General features: G+C 46.8%; 1 protein-coding gene and 1 long non-coding RNA gene across 5 annotated transcripts in view; one reads left to right on the top strand and one right to left on the bottom strand.

Annotated features, from left to right (window-relative positions):
• Positions 1-1,275: 1,275 nt before the first annotated feature.
• LOC121937352 (CACN subunit beta associated regulatory protein) overlaps positions 1,276-19,696 on the bottom strand; it is a 23,792-nt gene continuing 5,371 nt past the window's right edge. Inside the window, exons 1-10 of one of the 4 annotated variants that reach the window (XM_042480488.1) lie at positions 16,805-16,939; positions 16,628-16,705; positions 14,069-14,214; positions 13,231-13,292; positions 12,472-12,637; positions 11,106-11,283; positions 9,326-9,463; positions 7,774-7,981; positions 6,481-6,664; positions 1,276-4,333 (exon numbers count right to left, since the gene is read on the bottom strand). In XM_042480488.1, coding sequence (XP_042336422.1) covers positions 3,226-4,333; positions 6,481-6,664; positions 7,774-7,981; positions 9,326-9,463; positions 11,106-11,283; positions 12,472-12,637; positions 13,231-13,292; positions 14,069-14,214; positions 16,628-16,678 — 2,241 coding nt within the window. In that variant the 5' untranslated portion in view covers positions 16,679-16,705; positions 16,805-16,939 and the 3' untranslated portion in view covers positions 1,276-3,225. Of the gene's footprint in view, positions 4,334-6,480; positions 6,665-7,773; positions 7,982-9,325; positions 9,464-11,105; positions 11,284-12,471; positions 12,638-13,230; positions 13,293-14,068; positions 14,215-16,627; positions 16,716-16,804; positions 16,940-19,696 lie in introns of those variants that run through there. The other 3 variants (XM_042480489.1, XM_042480490.1, XM_042480492.1) reach the window with 3 other exon arrangements.
• LOC121937354 overlaps positions 9,368-19,696 on the top strand; it is a 21,422-nt gene continuing 11,093 nt past the window's right edge. Inside the window, exons 1-4 of the long non-coding RNA XR_006105110.1 lie at positions 9,368-9,504; positions 13,049-13,255; positions 14,045-14,207; positions 16,768-17,163. This is a non-coding gene — a long non-coding RNA (uncharacterized LOC121937354). The remainder of the gene's footprint in view (positions 9,505-13,048; positions 13,256-14,044; positions 14,208-16,767; positions 17,164-19,696) is intronic.

Below are 19,696 nucleotides of genomic sequence, written 5' to 3'. Positions count from 1 at the left end.
TGAGGAGACCCATAGAATGTCCCCAATTTTTTATATAGTGCTTTGCACCTACATGAAAACACAGTAAGGCAGGCTAGTCTTAAATTAGGGCTGCATCAGATATTCAAAACTAGATGTTGATGTGTGCAAGAGGTGGGGGAGAAGGGCTGAAGTATCTCCCCACCCCATCCCCATGCCAGTTAGACAGAATTTAAGGATGCATCTATTGCTTTGGTCTCAGCCAGTCAGCAAACACATAATGTTCACCGTGATGATAGGTCAAACAGCTGAGCAAGTTTGACTGAACAATCTCACAAAACCAGGACAGAATGAGAGCCACTGGCCTGCCCTCACATTGAATGTTTCTCAACCTGAATTGCCAAAGGTGAGTGTTACTCCATTGATAAAAGCAGCAATCTCCAGCTACATTCTAGCAATGTTCAACCCTCCCCACCCTACCATTGTGTTGTGTTGAATATGGCTGCCTCATTGATGTGGACTCATTTCTTTCCACAGCAGCAGAAGTAGGTTGCTGTGCCAATCCCAATAGAGACCTGGCGTCATGTTTGTTTGCTAGGACTGTGAACCTTAGGCCTGTGGAAGGCCACTTATGGCCCACCAAGGCTTCCAATCTGGCCCTGTTGCATATCTCAGGTGCTCACACCCAGTCCCCCATTGTACCATCTTTGGAGCTCTCACAACTTTTTAATATCTGTTTCCTTACCATTTTCCAGGGCTGAAATGTCTCTCCTAAAGCTTAGTTGCTGGCAGCGTGTACAGAAAAAAAGCAACCAAAAGGATGAGAGGTCTTACAATCCAAGCCTTATGAGGAGCAACTTAGGGAACTAGGTATGTTTTGCTTCAAGAAGGGAAGGGATGTCATGTAGAAGTTGAAGCAAGTTTCTTTACTGCTGCTCCAAAGACTAGAATGAGAATCTGTTTAAAGTACAACACAAAGAGTGCATCTAAATATTAGGAAGAGTTTTACTGTACAGTCGCCCCTCTTTCATGGAGCATCCATTCCGGACCACCTTGCGAAAACTGAGTTTTGCCTATATTCAAGCCTCATTGGCTTGAATATAGGTGCTGCGGGAGCTGCGCCCATTCATTCTCCCTCCCTTTGTCCCTCGCACACAAGTGAGGGACATAGTTTTTGCAAAACTGCAAGAATTGAGGACTGTACACACATAGATCACACAGGCTCTATATACTTCTGAGCCTATGCCACCACCCAATTCCCACCTCACCCCCATTTGCCTGTATCATGAAAAAAAAAAGCCACACACTTGTTGTTGGCACATCGTTTTTAATAAAGTTATTTTTTCCCCAAAAGATTTGTAGGGTTGGTTTTGGTCAGTGGCCAACGTACAGCCATGACAGGCTTTACTCTTCCCCAGCTGAGGCCTTGCTTTAACAAAAAGGGGGTGTTAGGAGAGGGACACAACAGAATAGCACGAGAAATGAGAACAGATATCTATGCCAAAATTTCTGTCGTCCTTTTGCTGTAGATTTAAATTTTTGGAACGTTATTTCTTGTGCTCTCCACCCCTTCAACACTTGAAGGACAGCTCTAGATATTTATCACCCCCCAAAACCTCAGGTGGACTCACACCCTAATATTATACCCTTCATAAAAACCCCAACTGAATGCATTCTGCATTTGCATGCAAATATTTCAAGCATAAAACAACAAGAGTATGCAACCAAAGGTGTTGGCACATTCGCAGCTGTTTCCACCCCGTGCTCCAGGGATGGATGGCTACCTCTGGCTCCACACGTCTATTCATGACCCACAAACAGCCCTACCTTCAGCCCAATTAAATTAAAACAATAACATAAAATAACCCCACCACCAAGCTCAGCTTTCAAAGGTGCAACAGAATACATTGCTTTCTGTTTTTTAAAAAAAGAAACACAAATAAATATTTTAAAAATACATTAAAATCACGCACCTGCCTTGCTTGTATTGAGGGGGAGGCATCGCCGAATAAGGAAAGACATGCATTTGGAGTTGAACGGTCCACTTTCACTGTTTTGATCAGCTTGCCTTTCCCCGAATAAGAAATCCTTACACTCTCCTTTCTCATGCATAAAGAGCTAACTGGACAAACTGCCCTTTTACAACCCATATGAAATAGAAACTTGACCTCATGAGAACCAGAAACTTGAGATGTTGAGCAGATTTGTCTCGTCTCCTCTTCTCACCCGTAATGCATAGCCCTACCTGTAGGCCAGGTCTCCCATCAGCAAACGGTTCAGAGCTGAACTACCGAACCTGAAATTAGGGGAGTGTAGAAAGAAACAGGGACACGGCCATTGAGATTGGACTGAGTCTTAAAGGGACAGGAGGAAAGGGAGATGAAAGATGGGGCATCCTGTTTCAAGCATCATCTATCCAATAAAGAAACCAACCAAAGCAGATACAGTAACCCATGGTCAGTTGAAACAGAGGCATGAAACCCTCTGATGAGGCATGGGGTTTTGTGGTGGTCTTTTGTCCCATCTGGAAGGCAAGGTACCACTGCCTCCCGCCACGAGGACACTTGAGAACAGATAGTGAGCAGGGAGGAGGAAAGGTCATGGTTATTGCTTGTAAAAACCAGAGAGAGAGCGAGAGAGTGCACAAAGATGAAGGAGTCGTTAATATTTGCTACAACCAGCTCTTTAAACGTCATGAGGTAAAACGTCAGGCCTCAGTGAGATTTTGGGCGCTCATCCTTTCAGAAGAAAGTTCCTTCCAAAAACTGCCAGCTATCTGACTGTGCAAGATATGTGCCTGCATTGCTTTGGCAAGCTTGCTTCGGCAGGTGTATGGGCAGGCAGGGGGAGAGAAGCCCCGACTTGGTTCAGGACCTCCCTCCCCTTGGGTGCTGAAACGGTGCTCCTTCCCCTCCTTCAGCCTGTACAGGTGGAAGGTAAGCCCTGAGGTTCACCGGAGGAGTCCAGGGGGACGTGGCCCAGTGAGGGCTTCCCTTCATCCTTGCTGGACTCCCATCATCTGGCTCTCCACAGGGAAGGACCTTCTGACCTGGACCCTGTATGGTGGAGATTGCTTCCGGGTAGGATATGGCTACCTAGGGCCTTCCACTTGGCACCTGTTTGAGAGCACCACTTAGGTTCCTCCAAGAGAGCCCAGAGCACCCTCGGAGCACCTGAGGTTCCCCGGTTGGCTGACAAGTCCCATTGAGACCCACCAGCACGTGGGAGAGAGACAGGGAGATGGGTTGAACAGGTTCCCTGCGCCCACTACTCTGGACTGTGGTCAGGGGAAGCATCTGCCACTGCTACCATCACCCGCTCTGGACTCTCTCTCGGTTTTTTCAAGTGCATGTAGAACCTTTCCTCCAGCCCTCCCGTGATCTTGTCCATCAGTTCAGTGCCAAGGTCGCCAAGACGTGGGCATTGGCCATCCTCGAGGCATTCATCGCCATAAGGGTTGGGCACCACTTTGGCTTCCTCTGGTGGTTCCTCCTCGATAACCTGGATTTTGTCCCCACTTTCTGCTGCTGGTAGCGTGACCTCCTCATCCCCGGCGCTAACAATCCGAGGCAGGGTGCTGTGATAGCGGCCTTCCAGAGGGTAGTTGACACTGTCACCCCGCCTCAAGGGGGTCCGGTGCCTCTCAAGCGCTGGGGGATAGCGGACTCCAGGGTCACTGTACTGTTTTGTTCGCTGCCACTGCTTCCGCAGGTGTGTCCGGGACCGGTGCTTGGCTCGCAGGGGAGACTCGTCAAACTGAGGATCATGACGGACAAAGGCGTTGAAGAGGGCATCTGTCTTTTCATCGATGCTATAGTCCCGGCGGGGCAACGTCTCCCGGGTAGGGAAGAGCTGCCCATAGGGGGCCCAAACCAGTGGACTGTGAGGAGGCAACCCACCCACCGCACCACCTTCCTCCTCTTCCTCCTCTGGCTCTTTCCCTTCAAAGCTCTCAAAGATGGTAGCCTTGCGTCCTGCGCTGGTGAAGCAAAACCGTTTCTCCGATGCCGTCTGGTCCTCACCCACACGCCCGCTAGGAGCCTCAATGGAGGCATAGCCACTATCCATCTGCAACAGCTTGCGGGTGCCGGATTCCGATTCAACACTGTCCTGTTTGGGTTTCCCCCACGGTTTGTCTTCTCCACCTTCAACTTCATCCGCCAGGGAAGAAGGGAAGCTGGGAAGTCCGCCGCTGGAAGAGAGGCTGTCCCCACCATCGCTGCGGACGGACTCCCGGTCATTACCTTGATCCGCCGAGGCATACATCTCAAGCGAGGCTCGTAAGCTCCAAATGTCATGATAAAGGGGGGTGGGTGGCTGTTCCAAAGCGGGGGGCTCAGCTGGGGGAGAGGGGGTCCTCTCGGGAGGCTCTACCCTGTAGCCCGAGAAAAAAGAGACACAGGTACAGTTTACTGTTAAAAGCTAAACATGTTTCGTTCTTGGTCTTTTTTGTTTATCGGTATGCAGAGTTAGAAGACAAATGAAGGCCCAATGAATACAAGCCCTCCTTATTAAAAACTGAGACTCGTGAGGAACAACTGGGAGAGTTGAGCATGTTTCTTAGAGAAAATGGAGAGGTGACATGACAGCCACCTTTAAATCTCTGAAGGGATCTCATGGAGAAGATGGAGCAAGCTTGTTTTCTGCTGCTCCAGAGACTAAGATACGAACCAATAGATTCAAATGACAAGAAAACATTAGGAAGAACCTTTTTTTACTATAAGAGCAGTTTGATAGTCAAATACGGACTGCCTGGTAGGATTGTGGACTCTGCTTTGGAGGTCTTTAAACCACTGTCTCCCGGGGGTGTTGCATGGTAGGAGGTTGGACTAATGACCCTTGCAAGGATGAGCAACTGTGGAAAACTAGGGGACTTGCATTAGCTCTCCAGAGACCTTGCAATGCTGCACCCCCTGCAAAATAAATCTTTTTTTTTTACTCCAAATGCCTTGTAGGGGGCTGGAGGGGCATTCTTGCTGTGTTTTAGGGCTCCCTAAGCCTTTAAGATTAGAAGATGTCTTTTTTAACAACAGGAAATGAGTGGAAGTCATTTAACGTTCACAAAAAAGCCCCTCTAGGCTTAAACTGGCCAGGAGGGCAAACATGTTGTAAAAATGCCCCTGGCAAAAGTTGAACCATGCTTTGCCCACCCTAATTTACATCCACGAGGACTAGAAACTTGATCATTGGGATATGGTCATAGCTCATTGATAAAACACCTGCTTTGTAAGGTTCTGTCTTTCAATTCCAGGAAGTTTACTGTAAATATGCAACCATTAGAGAGCTTCACCTTTATAGGATTCACTCTTCCCATATATATATACTCTGAATGTCTTTTTCCAGAACCCAACTCTCAAAATGCCAGGAGGAATCTAGCCGAATTAAGATCAGGCTAGACTACCCCATGCTCAGGACAGATCAGATTACCAGATTGAGCCTCTACTAGTTGTGTAATCGATTTATAACGTTACTTTTCCAGAAGTAATTAGTTACAAGCACTACCTGCAAAGTTACCTTTTCAAGTTAATTCATTACTAACAATGCAAGACACATAATTCAGGCAACGCGTAAGACTTAACAGCATCCCTTACTAGTCCCTAGCTCTCCTTACAGTTCCAATAAAAGTAACTAGCTACCATTGCAGCTAACATTTCTAATTAGTTAAAACTAACTAAAATAGCTACAGTTCAGTTACTTAAAAATAAGAAGGCTACAAGCCACTGGTTGGTCTGAAGTACAAATAAAACCTTACTCTTCACAATAACTATTAAAAAAAACAAGAAAAACCACTGCAAATAATAATAATAATAATGTGAATTTCAATTTCTCGCTACTACAATAATAATGTAACTTAATTATTGCTCACTCAGAACCATTATTTACAAGTACAGGTTGAGTCTCTCTTACCCAAAACGCTTAGGACCAGAACTGTTCTGGGTCTTGGAATATTTATATATACATAATGAGTTTATTTTGGAGATGGGAGCCAAGTCTAAACATGAAATTCATTTATGTTTCATACACACTTTATACAAATAACCTGATGGTAAATTTATACATAATATTTTTAATAATACTGTGCATGAAACAAAGTTTGTGTACATTGAACCACCAGAAAGCAAAGGTGTCCCTATCCTAGCCACTCTCATGTGGACCATTTTGGATTTTGGAATATTTAGGATTTCAGAATTCCAGATAAGGGAGACTCATCCTGGAGCTTATTCTTTATAAGTGGTTACTATCAAGCTTTGGGACACTTAGAGATCTATTCCTGTATTTGCTCAGTTTTTTTAACTCCAGGTCCCATCATCCTTCACGGACAACCATGCTGGCTGGGGCTGGTGGGAACTAGAGTCCAAGTGGACTGCAGCACGGAAAGCAATGCAAAGTGCAACCACTGATCCCAAGAGGTCTCAGGGGGAGGATTGAGGTTGCTTGGGGAGCTAGAGAGAAAGCAGGAAAATACTCTGTGCCTGTGCATGTTCTACCGTCCCTTGTTCCCACTTATCTACAGAAAAATACCTGCCGAGAGATAATGTGGGGCTGGCAGGAGCTGGGAGGAGAGGTCCTGCTGTGGGACGAAACACCACGTCGCCTGTCCGAGCAATGTACTGGATGATGTCTGTCTGGTGCGCATCCCGGTCTTCTTGGTCCATGCTCTCGCTGGCAGCCCTCTGCCGTTGGAACTGGTGCCGTTTTGGTGACCCTGAACATCAAGGGGGAAAGAGTCAAGTTCGGGAAGGCTGGAGCTACCAACTACACTTGGAAAGATGTGTGGAAGTGGACAAACCTTCAACTAGTTTCAGAAACACCCCTTTTGTGCACTACAACTCCCAGAATCCCCCTACAAGATTCTAAATTGACAAAAAGGGAATTCCCTACAGCTTTGATCTTCAGGCACAGCAAAATATGAATTGCAGGCCCAAAGCTGCTGGTGTCAGAGGAAAATGTATTCCACACAAATGGTGCCACCATGGAGAAGTCTCCACAGTCCAAAACAATGGCTGGGCAGTGAACAGAGTCGCTGCAAATAGCTTCGAGAAAGGGAAGGCATCTGTATTATGCGGAAAGTCCTGGCATCTCCAGTCCAAAAACATCAGATGATGGAAACGTCCCCTTCTCTGCCTGAGACCCTGGAGAGACACACTACCAGTCAGAGAAAAGAATACTGGGTTGAGATGGACAAATAGTCTGATTTAGTATAAGGCAGCCTCCCACTTAAACTAAATGTAGAACCATGACAACTAGAAATGTGATGTTCACTGGAAATTTGGAATGTGGAAGAAGGGAAATTCATCCTGTTCCTTCCCAGAGAAAACTGGATGATTGCATGTGGCTCCCAAGGCACTGTCCTTTTTCCTACTTCTGACATGAGGACTGGAAACTTGACATTTCGGCAAAAGACTATAGCACAGTGACGAACACAGGTTGCATGCTGAAGATCTGGGTCTCAATTTCTGTCATTGTCACTCGCTCAACGTTTTAACAAAAGAATCTGGATCCCTTTCACGCCACACAAATAGAGCACTGTGATTCCACCTTTAACTGCATCCTATGCAACTGTGGGATTTGAAGTTTGAGGAGGCACTAGAGCTCTCTCTGGGTGAGAATCCTAAAGGCCCCTCCCTAAACTGCAAACCTCAGGATTCTACAGGAGGGGACCATGGCAGTCCAAGTGGAATGATAGTGTTATATCTGGGTAGTGTGGGTTGCAGGAGATGGGAATAGACCCTTCTCTCCCCACTGCTGCCAGTCACAGCAGCCAATACAAAGCTCAGATCAACCGAGAGGCTTCCTGGTGTTTTTGCCACCCACCTCGTGTATCCAGGCTGGCGGCCCGCTGGCTGGTTTCCAGTTTCCACTTCTTGATCTTGAAGTAAGGGCTTGCCCCTTCCAGACTGGCGTGGCGTCGCAAGCGGGTGAAGAAATGGAGGACGGCACCCTGGGCTTGTGGTGGCGTGGCTTCCCCGGCAATTGCACTCCCAGCTCCTGCTCCCTTCGGACTCCTGGCCGCACCGTCAGACTGAGAGAGAGAAAGAGGAAAGGGAGTCATGCACAGTAGGAAGGGAGAACCTTTTGGTGACATCGGGGGCAACCATGTGTAAAAGGTCCCCACTGCCGCTGCCAGTCCTACCGCAACACACAACTCTTAATGGCCCCTGGGGACATAAATTGTGTGCTTTTGCCAGGCTGATGGATGCACAACAGACACACACACACATCACATAAAGGTTATAATGCTTCATCTTGAATGCGCAAATGTATTCCAGGCATAGCTCAGTTCATTAAGCTTCTGACAGCGAAGCTTCCATTTTTTACAAAGCCTTTCTATGCCTATCCAGCCCCTGTTCTCTTCAACCTCTGTCTAGCAGGGAGGTTTTTTTAGCAGCATCAGCCTTTTGGTGTCAGGTTGCAGCAGCATATGTTTGCAAGAAACAAGGCTAGAAAACATGAGCTGGAAACCAGCTCACTTATTCGACTGCAGGGTCTCCCCTGTCCTACTCCAAAACCACTAGGCGATCGAGTCCTATTCTAGACTGGGATGGAAATTATGTGCTTCTCATCATATTATTGGACTGCAACTCCCAGCAGTTCTTGGTCAGCATAGCCAGGGGTGCAGAATGATGGGAGTTATAGTGCAACTACATCTAGAGGTCCGCATGATTTTTGCCATTCCTTAGGGCAGCCATGTGTGCCTGCTTACCACAGGGAATGTATACAGCAGCTGCCTCCAGAATCCCTTACTAAGCATGTGTGAACAGCAAAATCAAGAGAAAGTGGGAGAGCAAAAAAAGCCTGATTCATCAGCTGCCCCCAGTATGTTCAAAAAAGACATATATTTAGCCTGGGGAAGAGGTGACATGATAGCCATGTTCAGTTATTTGAAAAGATTGCGAATGGAGCAAGCTTGTTTTCTGCTGCTCCAGAGACTTGAAACTCAGAGCAGCAGATTCAAACTACAGGAAAAGAGATTCCACCTCAATATTAGGAAGAATTTCCTGACAGTGAGAGCTGTGCAACAGTGGAAGATGCTGCCCTGGCAGGTGGTGGAGTTTCCTTCATTGGAGGTTTTTAAAGAGAAGTTAGGTGACCACCTCTTAGGGGTGCTTTGATTGTATCTTCCTGCATGGCAAGGGGTTGGAGTGGATGTTCTTTGGGGGTCTTTTCCAACTCTGGTTCAATGCATGTGCCTTGGACAGCTGTGAGGAGATGTGAGGCATCTTACTAAATCTCTCAGGGACAAGAAAGGAAAAGCGCCAGAAGACATGCAAAGGCATGAAAGGAAAAGTGGATTTTGTTGCATGTGGTCCTTTTGTGGTGACTGATGTATGAACAGCTGTTTGATGGCCTGTTTGTTTCAACCTACCGAGCTCCCCTCGCCAGAATCTGAGGAAACAGAAGAACTGGCTTCCACCGTAGAATTAAAGGTGTCCCCGGGCAACGCAGAGCTGGGACACATCCCATGGCTGGTTAGTGCCGTCTGGGGCAAGGTGGTCCCTGTGGGCTGCAGAAAGGAGGCAACATGGAGGATGAAAAAGAAAGGAGGTAAGAAATTGAAGCTTTGGGGCCAAAACCTAAGAGCTTGGCACTGCCCTGGTGATGCCATTAAGTACTCACAAGCTTGTAGTTCAAACATAGACACAAACACAGAGAACTTGTATTCCTCTTTGGAAACTGAGACAGAAACCTTTGCTAAAGGGGCTGTTCTGATACAAGGTGAAATGAAGGGATTATTCCTTCTTGCTTGCTAGTTCTAGATGGAGACTGGGTGCAGACCAGAAGGTGAGCCCTGGCACCATAAAGATTGGAAGCAAAGTAGGAAGCCAACAAAGTAAATACATAGACCTCCCAGAGAGTGATATAAGTTGAGGAGAGCTAGGGTGGCATAGTGGTTTGAGTGTTGGATTACACCTCTGGAGACCAGGGTCCAATATATCAGTTCAGCCTTGCAAACTGCAACAAGCTGTTGCTCTTTTAGCTGAGCTGGAGATTCACACCCAGAGCTTTCCTCTTGCTTGGAGCTGAGCTCCCCCAAAACTAGAGACTTTGCCCTCATCTCTTGCACAGAGGTGACCCATAAAGACCAGAGACTTAGAGCCAGGCTTTGAGATCTGGCAGCCTAATATTTCAGAACCCCAACATATGTTCTAACACTGGGTCTCACTTTTACTAACTAGATCAAGAGTTGGGGATCTTGGAACCTAGAGGCCAAATCCAGCCTTCCTGGGATCCCTATTTGGATTGCATCCCCATGATATCACCCTTTAATAGTTTCTCAACTTTATACAGGTTCTACAAAGTTGAAATGCCTCTCTTAAGCCTGTGTGGCGTAGTAGTTGGAGGCTTGGACTCTGACTCTGGAGATCAGGGTTTGAATCTGTGCTTAGCCATTAAAACCCATGGGATACCCTTGGGCAAGTCACACACTTTCAACCCCAGAAAAAAAGGTGATAGGTTTGCCTTAGAGTCGCCATAAGTCAGAAACAACTTGAAGGCACAAAACAACAAGGGAGATATAACTAATAAATATTAATATGGGAAGTAGATTCCAGGTAAAAATGTGAAGAAGATTGAAAGGTTGTGTAAGCATATTTTGTCCATAGTTACTGCAAACAATTATGATTCTAAAATGTGCTAGTTATTGGGTTCCGACAGCACTCTTCACCCCAAGAACAAACACAGAAGTTGGAACATTTTTAAAATGAAGCACAGGGCTCACATTATTTGCGGTTCATCATTTCTGACCCTCTATAAAGTGCAGATACATTTCATCATTACTTGACAAGATTTGTTCAGAAGACATTTGCCACTGCCTTCTCCAGAGGCTAAGAAAATGTAACTCGCGCAAAGTCACCCAGTGGGTTTAATGGCAGAGCTGGGAGTAAAACCCTGGTCTCCAGACCCCATCTTTAATCCCCAGCATCACCCCTAAAAAAATTGGGGAAAGGCAGATGGGAGCTAAGGTGCTGCCATTCAGATCACATAATATTGGAAAAACAATCCAAACCGGAATAAGGCACTTTGTCATTTAAGATCAGACCCACAAGGAGCAGGATCTTGCTATTTTGGAAAAAAAGGGATTATAGACCACCCAGGATGATGGGAGTTGGACTCCAAGACCTGTTGTGGGGGCAGGTGGGACTCACCTGGAAGATGGCAAGGCTGGGTTTGGCAGGAGGACGCCGGGGTGTCATGGCAAGGCTGTTCTCGTTGGATTCGCACTCGTGGATGGTCACAATTTTGAGGGCGGCGGAGGGGGGAAGCGGAAGGTGGCTCAGGCGGGCATTTTTCAGGTGGTGGAAATCTCCTTCCGTCAGAGTGTACCTGACCCAAGGAAGAGAACAAGGGATGGTATGAAGCCATTGCAAATGTTGCTGTGTGCCTTCAAGTTGTTTCCGGCTTGTAGCGACTCTGAGACAAACCTGCAATGGAGATTTCTTGGCTAGATTTGTTCAGAGGACGATTGCCTTTGGCTTCCCCTAAGGCTGGGAGAGTGAGACTCCCCTAAGGCCACCTAATGGGTTTCTATGGTCAATCAGGAATTCGAACCCTGGTCTCTCAGAGTTCTAGTCTAGCACTGAAACCATTATGTCAAGGTGGCTCTTCCTTGACAAATAAAATACCCCAATAAAACCTCCCCTAGTAGGGGGCATGCTCTTCAGATTGGTGAGACCATGGTGCCCATCATCCTCAGTCTGCATGCTTGGAGGACTATGGGACCTGTAGTCCATTTAACTTCTGTCTGAGGGCCTAATCTTCACTGCAGTTTGATACCACTTTAATTGCCATGGCTCAACATTATGGAATCCTGAGATTTGTAGTTTGTTCACTTGTACTGTATCTGAATTACAAGAATCCCATATTTTCTGTCCTGAAAGTCCCCATATCCCAGAGCACTGGCCATGCCAGCCAGGGATGATGGGAGCTGTAGGCTAAAAAAGTCTGGAGAGGCTTGGGTTAGGGAGGAAGCCATTCTCACACACAGGTGGGGACCTATGGCCCTCTAGATGTTGCTGGACTCCAGCTCCCATCTGCCTGAGCCAGATCCCCCAAGTCCGGCACTCTAAGCCACTACGTCACAGCACTGCTCTCTCCTCTTATAACTTCTTTATAAGTAGGAATAAATAAGGAACAAACACCTCAAGGATTGGCCCTCGAGATGTTTATGAACTACAATTCCCAGCTGCCCCTAGCCAGCCAGTGCCAGTGCTTAGGGATGGTGGGACCTGCAGTCCAACCATATTGAGATGGTCTTGGATTTGCTCACTCATTTGACTGCAGGGTCTCCCCAGCCCTACTCCAAAACCACTAGGCAACCCAATCCTATTCTAGACTGGGAGGGAAATTATGTGGTTCTCCTCATATTATTGGACTGCAGCTCCCAACAGTCATGATCAGCACAGCCTGGGGTGCAGAATGATGGGAGTTACATTCCAACTACATCTAGAGGTGTACATGAGTTGCACCCTGGCACCAGGTCAATAGCCACCTTCTCTCACACCAGGGACATACCTCCTGCCTTTCTCCTGCGTCTTCTTGCTCTGCTCAAAGAGCGCCGCCTCATTGAAAGAGACCCTCCTCCCTGTGGCACTGCCAGAGGACAGAAACCGCTCACTCTCCGCATCTCGGTAACTGGAGCTGGACATGTCATCGGGATCATCCACCTTGATGGTGATCTCTAGGAAAACAAATGCAGAAGGGAAACATGGCCGCTGGGGGTTAGGATGGATGACCTCTAGGGATACCAATTGGAGCATCTCATCCAAGTAGCCAAAAACTATTCTCTCTGCCACCTCCATATTATTGGATCAAGACTTCTTTTCACTTTGAGGGGACATTAGCTCAGCAGACTTGCTTACAGGAGGCCCCAGATTTGAATCCCCAGCATCTTGAATTTAAGCAGAGTCTTCTCTGAGACCCTGGAGAGAGTATTTTGAACAGAGCAATGCCAATGAACAGAATGATCCAATTTCTCCCCCTCCCTTGTTGTGTCCTGAGGGTTTTGCCATTCAAATAGAGAGCCAACTTTTTGTTACATTGGGGCCTGGTGTGGCATCACTCACACCAGTTCCCCGCTCGTTCTTTTCAGGCGTAGAAGCCAATTGAGCAGGATCCCTGAAGAAGATGGTGGGTAGGCAAAGCACACCCACGATGCCGGGCACACGATGCCGGGCCAAGAAGGTGAAGTTTCCACAGCAACACATCCTAGCAATTGACAACTCAAGGCTTTTACGAGACAGAGTTACTAAGCGAGAGATGGATGCCCCTCACCTTGAGCCGGCTGTGAGTCGTCCAGGTAGGTGGTGTTTGTTTTCTCTGGGTCATCATTTGCTCTGAAACCAGGACAGAAAAAGGAATGAAAAATATAAATACAAAGGATTGATTGTTAGCCAAACAGAGAACCAACCAGCTACCAAAATCTCACCTCCAAAAGGCTCCAAACATCAGCCTAAGCTAGACCTACATGGGCAAATGTCAGTCCAATATTTGACAGAGGAAAACGGGTGTGCATACTGACCAACTGTCATGAATTTGTCTCAGTAAATCCTCTGCTGTCTCACTTTTTCAGATGCCTTTAAAATGTCCCAGTTTATCTCTCCTCCTCCCTCCTTTGCCCTCAGCTAACTTCCGTTGCAGAAAACTGAGTTCAAAGTGCATGGCTTCCAGCTTGGTAGAGACAGTACCGCTTAATCCTGTCCCATCCCATTTTTTCAGATGCCTTTAAAATGTCCCAGTATCTCTCTCCCACTTTCCTTTGTCCTTCAATTGCTGCAAACTGAGTTGAAAGTTCAAAAGTAGTTTGCATTCAGTTAACTCAGCAGTGGGGAAGGGAGAGGAGGAGGCTGAATCTTGCCTTGCCTTTCCTTTCCCAGTTGGATCAGGCAAAAGCAAACTGCTGCAGCCTCTCCTAGCTCCTGCTTCCTTGTTTATAACTTTTGCCATCTTGATTCCATTCTGATATTGCTTGAGCCACACTGTCAGCTCATTTTCAGCTCGTGGCCCACAAAGACTCCCAGATCGCTTTTGTATCAAGTCAGGTGTCACCCATCATGAACTGTCCTCATGTTTTTCTGTCTCTCTGTAGTACCTTCCCTGCGTACTCTGTTACCTGGAGTGACGGCGGTCCGTCTCACAGCAGCGCCGACAAATGATCAGGACACCAAAGATAAGCACGAGGGTTCCTCCAATGAAGATGGAAAGAAGCACCAAGAGTAACACATACCCATCCTGGCCATTCACCTCACTAGGTACTGTCTGTCAGGTGTCAGGGGCACAGAGAAGGAAGGGGGAGAAAGAGAGAAGGGCACTCAAGTAATTCATTTAGAAAAAAATATCCTTTACAGAAACCAAATTGTTAAAAGGTTGCAGGTGGAAACTCAACTCTGAGCAGTGGGTATACTTGCAAACCCCCAGAAAATACCACTGCACTGAATAGTAGAGCCAACAATGGATATTAATCATTTCAACATTTATATTGAACCTCTAGCTCCAGTGACAGTTTATTTTGGGTTGAGTCTCCCTTATGCTTGGGACCAGAAGTGTTTTGGTTTTCGGAGTCTGGGATATTTGCATATACATAATGGATATTGGCATATACAGAATGAATAAAATTTGCAGATACAGAATCTTGGAGAGTATTAACATTCAATTTATGTTAGGTTTTGCATACATCTTATAGATATAGTCTGAAGGTAATTTTATACACAATATTTTTAATAATTTTGTGGCTGAAACACAGTTTGTCTACAATGAACCATCCAGAAACAGAGGTAGCACTGTCTCAGCCACCCAGGTGGACAATTTTGGAGTTTGGAATATTTCGGATAAGGGGGACTCGACTTGTACTGAACCCAGCCTGGGGGGGGGAAATAACTAGGAGAAGGAGAGAGATTGCTGCCGTTTCTCATTTTCAGGCTTCACAATTGAACATGAAGCTGATTGCATGTTAAGGAGTTCTATTAAGATTGCAAAAGAAAGCCTCCACAGACAAGGGCAGTCTGTCTCGGACATTCTCAATGCCAGGGACTCTTGCTTTTCACCTGGGATGCCCTGCTGTCCTGAGCAGAGTTCACAAGAATTCAATCATGTATACGTCTTGACCCAGTTTTAGACTGATTTTGGGAGTTTTATCCACGCCTTTTCTCCCTGGTTGTCCAATCACACATTTTTATATCTAGGAGACACACAAACACTCCCAAAAACAGTTGCCAGCCCTTGGAGGCTACCTGGCCATCCCATGTGTATTCCTGCATGGCAGGGGCTTGGACTTGATGGCCCTTGTGACCTCTTCCAAATCTACAATTCTATGAAACCATGCTCAGAGCCCCACTGCAAAACCAGACAAATACAGAGGTACTGAATCATGCTATGTTTTGGGGGGCAGATTTTTAACTCGCAGTATCCACCATGGTCCCAAACCTGTAAACAAATGGAAAGTCCCAAAATACCAAAGTATTGCCCAAAATCTAACAAATAAAAAATTAATGGGCAAGCCATAGTTGCAGAGCAAAGCTGGGGAGCCTTGAACCCCCAGACATTTTGGATTTCATCTCCCAGAAACCTGAAACATCTATACTCTGAGATATCTACAGGGCAACGGAGGGATAGTATCCTTGTTCTTGTTATAGAGTTTGTTGTTGTGTGCCTTTAAGTAAATTCTGATTTATGGTGATCCTATGGCAAACCTATCATGGGGTTTTCTTGGCAAGTTTCTTTAGAGGGGTCTTGCCATTGACATCCTCTGAGGCTGAGAGAGTGTAACTTACCCAAGGTCACCCAATGGATTTCCATGGCCGAGCTGGGATTCGAACCCTGGTCTCCAGTGTCCTAGTCCAACACTTAAACTACTACACCATGCTGACTCCCTTTGTTATAGAGTACAGCCAAGCAAAGACACTCTGCAGATGTTCAGAGGCATCAAAACATTTTCTGGTGTAAGAAATATTCTCTTATATACATACATTAATCCTGCCAAATTTAGTTGCTTTACTGATTCCAGATTAATGTTATTATTGCTGTTATTATTATTATTAAATTTATTTCCTCCCTTTTCCCCCAGTTTGCGACTCCAGGTGGATTACAAGAGTTAAGCTAGACATAGTTTAAAAGCAGAGCCAGCAAGGTGTGAGCACTGGACCATGGAGACCAGGATTCAGGTCCCAGCTTAGCCATGGAAACCCACCTTGGGCAGGTCACACTCTCTCAGCCTCAGGGGATGGCAATGGCAAACCCCTCCAAACAAACTTGGCATTATAGGAGCGCTTTAAGTCGGAAACAACTCAAAGGCACACAACAACCCAATCTTTCCAACAGAAGAGTGGATTCGATGCCAGGGAGGGGGATGAAGCATGTGTGTAGCACCTTCTGACTTTTTTTTCTCATTCCCGCACCAAATAAAAAGTTCAGAACCTTTAAAGGTGGCTCCCTTTAAAGTTCAGACTAAAACCCAGAGCAGATACACCATCCGACTTAAGAGAAAACTTGACAATTAGCTGCAATTGCCTCTTTTCAGAGAAGGGAGAAAATTGAAGACTGTGTGTCTTTGTGTGGCATGATAGGGAAAGAAGAAGGAAGGCTTGGGGGAAAGTTGGGAGGGTCAAGACGAAAAAGTAGACCCCCCCAGATGTCACCCCACCCGCCCCATGTGGCCTGGCGGCCTAAGACTTACCGTCACCCCCTCGCTGGTCGTGTTCTCCCATGCGCTCAAATCATTGCTCATGGTCCGCCACCAAATGGAACCGCTGGCCTATATCACCCGCAGTGGAAAGAATAATAAATAATCATTAAAATGTGTTTTTTTTTTTAAAGGGAAAAGGATCGAAGAAGCAAAGGGAAATCTACATACATATATCAAAAGGGGCAGAAGCGGTGATGCAAAAGGAGGTCTGTGTTGCCTGGGATTTCTTCCTTCCTTCCTCCCTTCCTTCCTTGGTGCCTGCTTTTCTGTCTCTGCTTTTTTGTTGTTTATCTCCAGTTCTCCATCCTTCCTTCCTCTGAGCTCACATGTTCAAGCAGGAGGGGGAAAATATATGTATCATGGCCGGTTTAGCTCAGAGCATCCTTGGCTCCATCACCTGCCACTGCTCAAAGCTGGACCATGGATTTTCTGCCGCACGGCTTGCTCTTTTTACCGTCTCTTTTTGGGAAGCGAGGTGCCTCTCCTTCGTTGCCAAGATCCAACTGGGAAGGGAGAGAGAAGACAAGGTGGGTGTTCGGATCGTTGGAAAGCAATGGCAGGTCTGAATATATATATATATATATATATATATATATATATATATATATTCCCAGTAATAGGAAGGATGGAGGAGAGGATGAGAAGATGGATGCGAGAAATCAGGAGATGTTCTTAGGTTGGGTTTTTTCCCCCCCTCTCCTTCCTTCTTTCCTTCCTCCCTCTTGTGGGTTTGCTTCTGCTGTTTCCTTCTGTCGCTTTCTTTCTATGTCAGACAGCTTTGCTCCTTTTCTGATAGAATGTAGAAGGCCCCAAATTCATTGCTTTCCATTCCCCTCTCTGTCTTCACTGGCCTTGGGTAGCAAAAAAAAGCAAGCCTCTTTTTCTCCATTGGCTCATCGGCTGCATGCCGCCCACCCAGGGATCACATCATGCCCGTCGGCGACGGGTGGAATATCCTCATCATCGTCATCCACAACAACACCCTCCGAGCACAAAACCCCCTAAAAGCTGCACTCGATCTAAGCCATTTTGGGGGCAGGAGGTGAGTCAGAGCTCCCCATCAGGGACAGATGAGCAAGAGGCCGTAAAAATGGGGTGGTTGGATAAGTCGAGTGATGGCAACGGCAGAGGCTAAGTCAGGCCACGACCGGGAGGTTTGAGGCAACAGGAGAGAATCCTGCATCCCTCCAGACCTTGAATTGCAGCCTCCGGCAGCCCCCTAACCAACAAACCCCACGATTGTTCTCACTGTGTGCCTTCAATTTGTTTTGGACTTATGACGACCCCATCGTGATATTTTCTTGGTCAGGTTTGTTCAGAGGTTTACCATTGAGGCTGAGAGAGTGTGACTTGCCAAAGGTGGGTGTCATGGCTGAGCTGGAATCAAACCCTGCTCTCCAAAGCCATAGGCCAACACTCAAACCACTATGCACCATGATACGGTCACCGTAACTTGGAAACGACTTGAAGGTGTGCAGCTACGACAGCCAGCATAGCTCAGTGGCAAGGGATGATGAGAGATAGTGCAGCATCTGGAAGGCCACGTAATTCCCAACCCTTTATTGCATACCCTCCAGCTGCCTCTGTTTTGGCAGGGATATTCCCTATTAATCCTTTGTCTTCCCACTTTTCAGCAGCTGTTAATGTGTCCCAGTTTCCCACCATTTCCACCTTTATCCACATCAGTTGCTGCAAACTGAGTTCAAAGTCCAAACCTAGTTTGCACCCAATTCAAGCAAGGAGAGAGGAAAGGAGTTTTGGGATCTTGTCCTTCCCATGGCACCTGCACAGTGGAATCCAATCTGTTACAGCCACAAAAGTGGTTGTAAGTTGTCAAAATTGTCACCTACTTGGAGCAGACGGTACCCCAGAGCAGAGGAGCTGTGGGTATATGTCTCACAATATTATTGTGTGTAAAAGCAAAGCAGGGAAACAAAATTCCCTGCAAGCAGAAAGCTAGCTCAGCAGAGGCAAAGACATTTACTAGTCTAGGTTTTTGAGGCAGGTTCTTTGACACAGGGGAAGCAAAAGTTAAACAAAACCCTGTGATAGGGCTGTCTTAGGTTTGAAAACACACAGGAACAACCAATATATTTATTATTTTCAATCACATGCCGCTGGCTCAGGTATCTCATCTCTTTCTTGTTGCTGTGTGCCTTCAAGTCATTTACAACTTATGGTGATCCGGCCTAAGGTGAACCTTTGAAGGCATTTTTTGGGGCCAATTTATTCAGAGGAGGCTTGCAGTTACCTTCCCCTGAGGCTGAGAGAGTGTGACTTGCCCAAGGTCTCCCAATGGGTTTCATGGCCAAGCTGGGAATCAAACCCTGGTCTCCAGAGTCCTAGTCCGATACCCAAACCGCTGGGGATTTAAAAGCCAAAGCTGCAACGCTTTTATGGTTTCAGTCTGCAAGGGAAGCACTCTGTACATCTCTCAGAGGCGCTGTCTCCGGAACGAACAATCCAACCTGCTTTTCCAATAATGTTTTATATTAACAAAAAGAGGGGGATTCTGCCCTCCCCAGTTAGCTAGCTCCCCACCAGCAGACGCACAGCAGGTAGGGAACTGAAGGATGAAAGGCCTTCTTCTTCCCCCCTTTCCCTCCATCTTTCTAATCATCATCCAAGAATTTCATCTCCATGGTGATAGAAAGGCATGGACCAGGAGTTGGTTTTCTGCAGGCGGAGAGGAAGGCGGCAGGATTTCAGCCCCCAGGGAGCCATTGGTCTCTTGGGTGCTGAGTGCGAGGGGCGGCAACCCAGATCTAAAGCTAAGGAGGCAGAGATTTATAGCAAAACCCAGCCTTGACATGCAACATGGATTGTATGCGTTGTGGTTGGCCTACTTGAAGCATCTCTGCTTTGTGGATTTGGGATGCTATTGTGCTTTGCAGCATGGCCAACACAGCTACCCCCTGGATATGCTAACTTAAGCTGCATCCACGTTGAAGAAATAATCCAGTTTGGCACTGCTGTAACTGCCCTGGCTCAAGGCTATGGAATTCTGGGAGCTGGAGTTTGTTGTGGGCCCAGAGCGGAGCAGAGCTCCGCTCTGGGCCC

Source organism: Sceloporus undulatus, chromosome 7 (assembly GCF_019175285.1).
Source record: "Sceloporus undulatus isolate JIND9_A2432 ecotype Alabama chromosome 7, SceUnd_v1.1, whole genome shotgun sequence".
In the NCBI taxonomy this organism is placed as follows: domain Eukaryota; kingdom Metazoa; phylum Chordata; class Lepidosauria; order Squamata; family Phrynosomatidae; genus Sceloporus; species Sceloporus undulatus.
The sequence above is the reverse complement of the archived record's forward strand: the minus strand, read 5'-3'. Positions and strand labels throughout refer to the sequence as shown.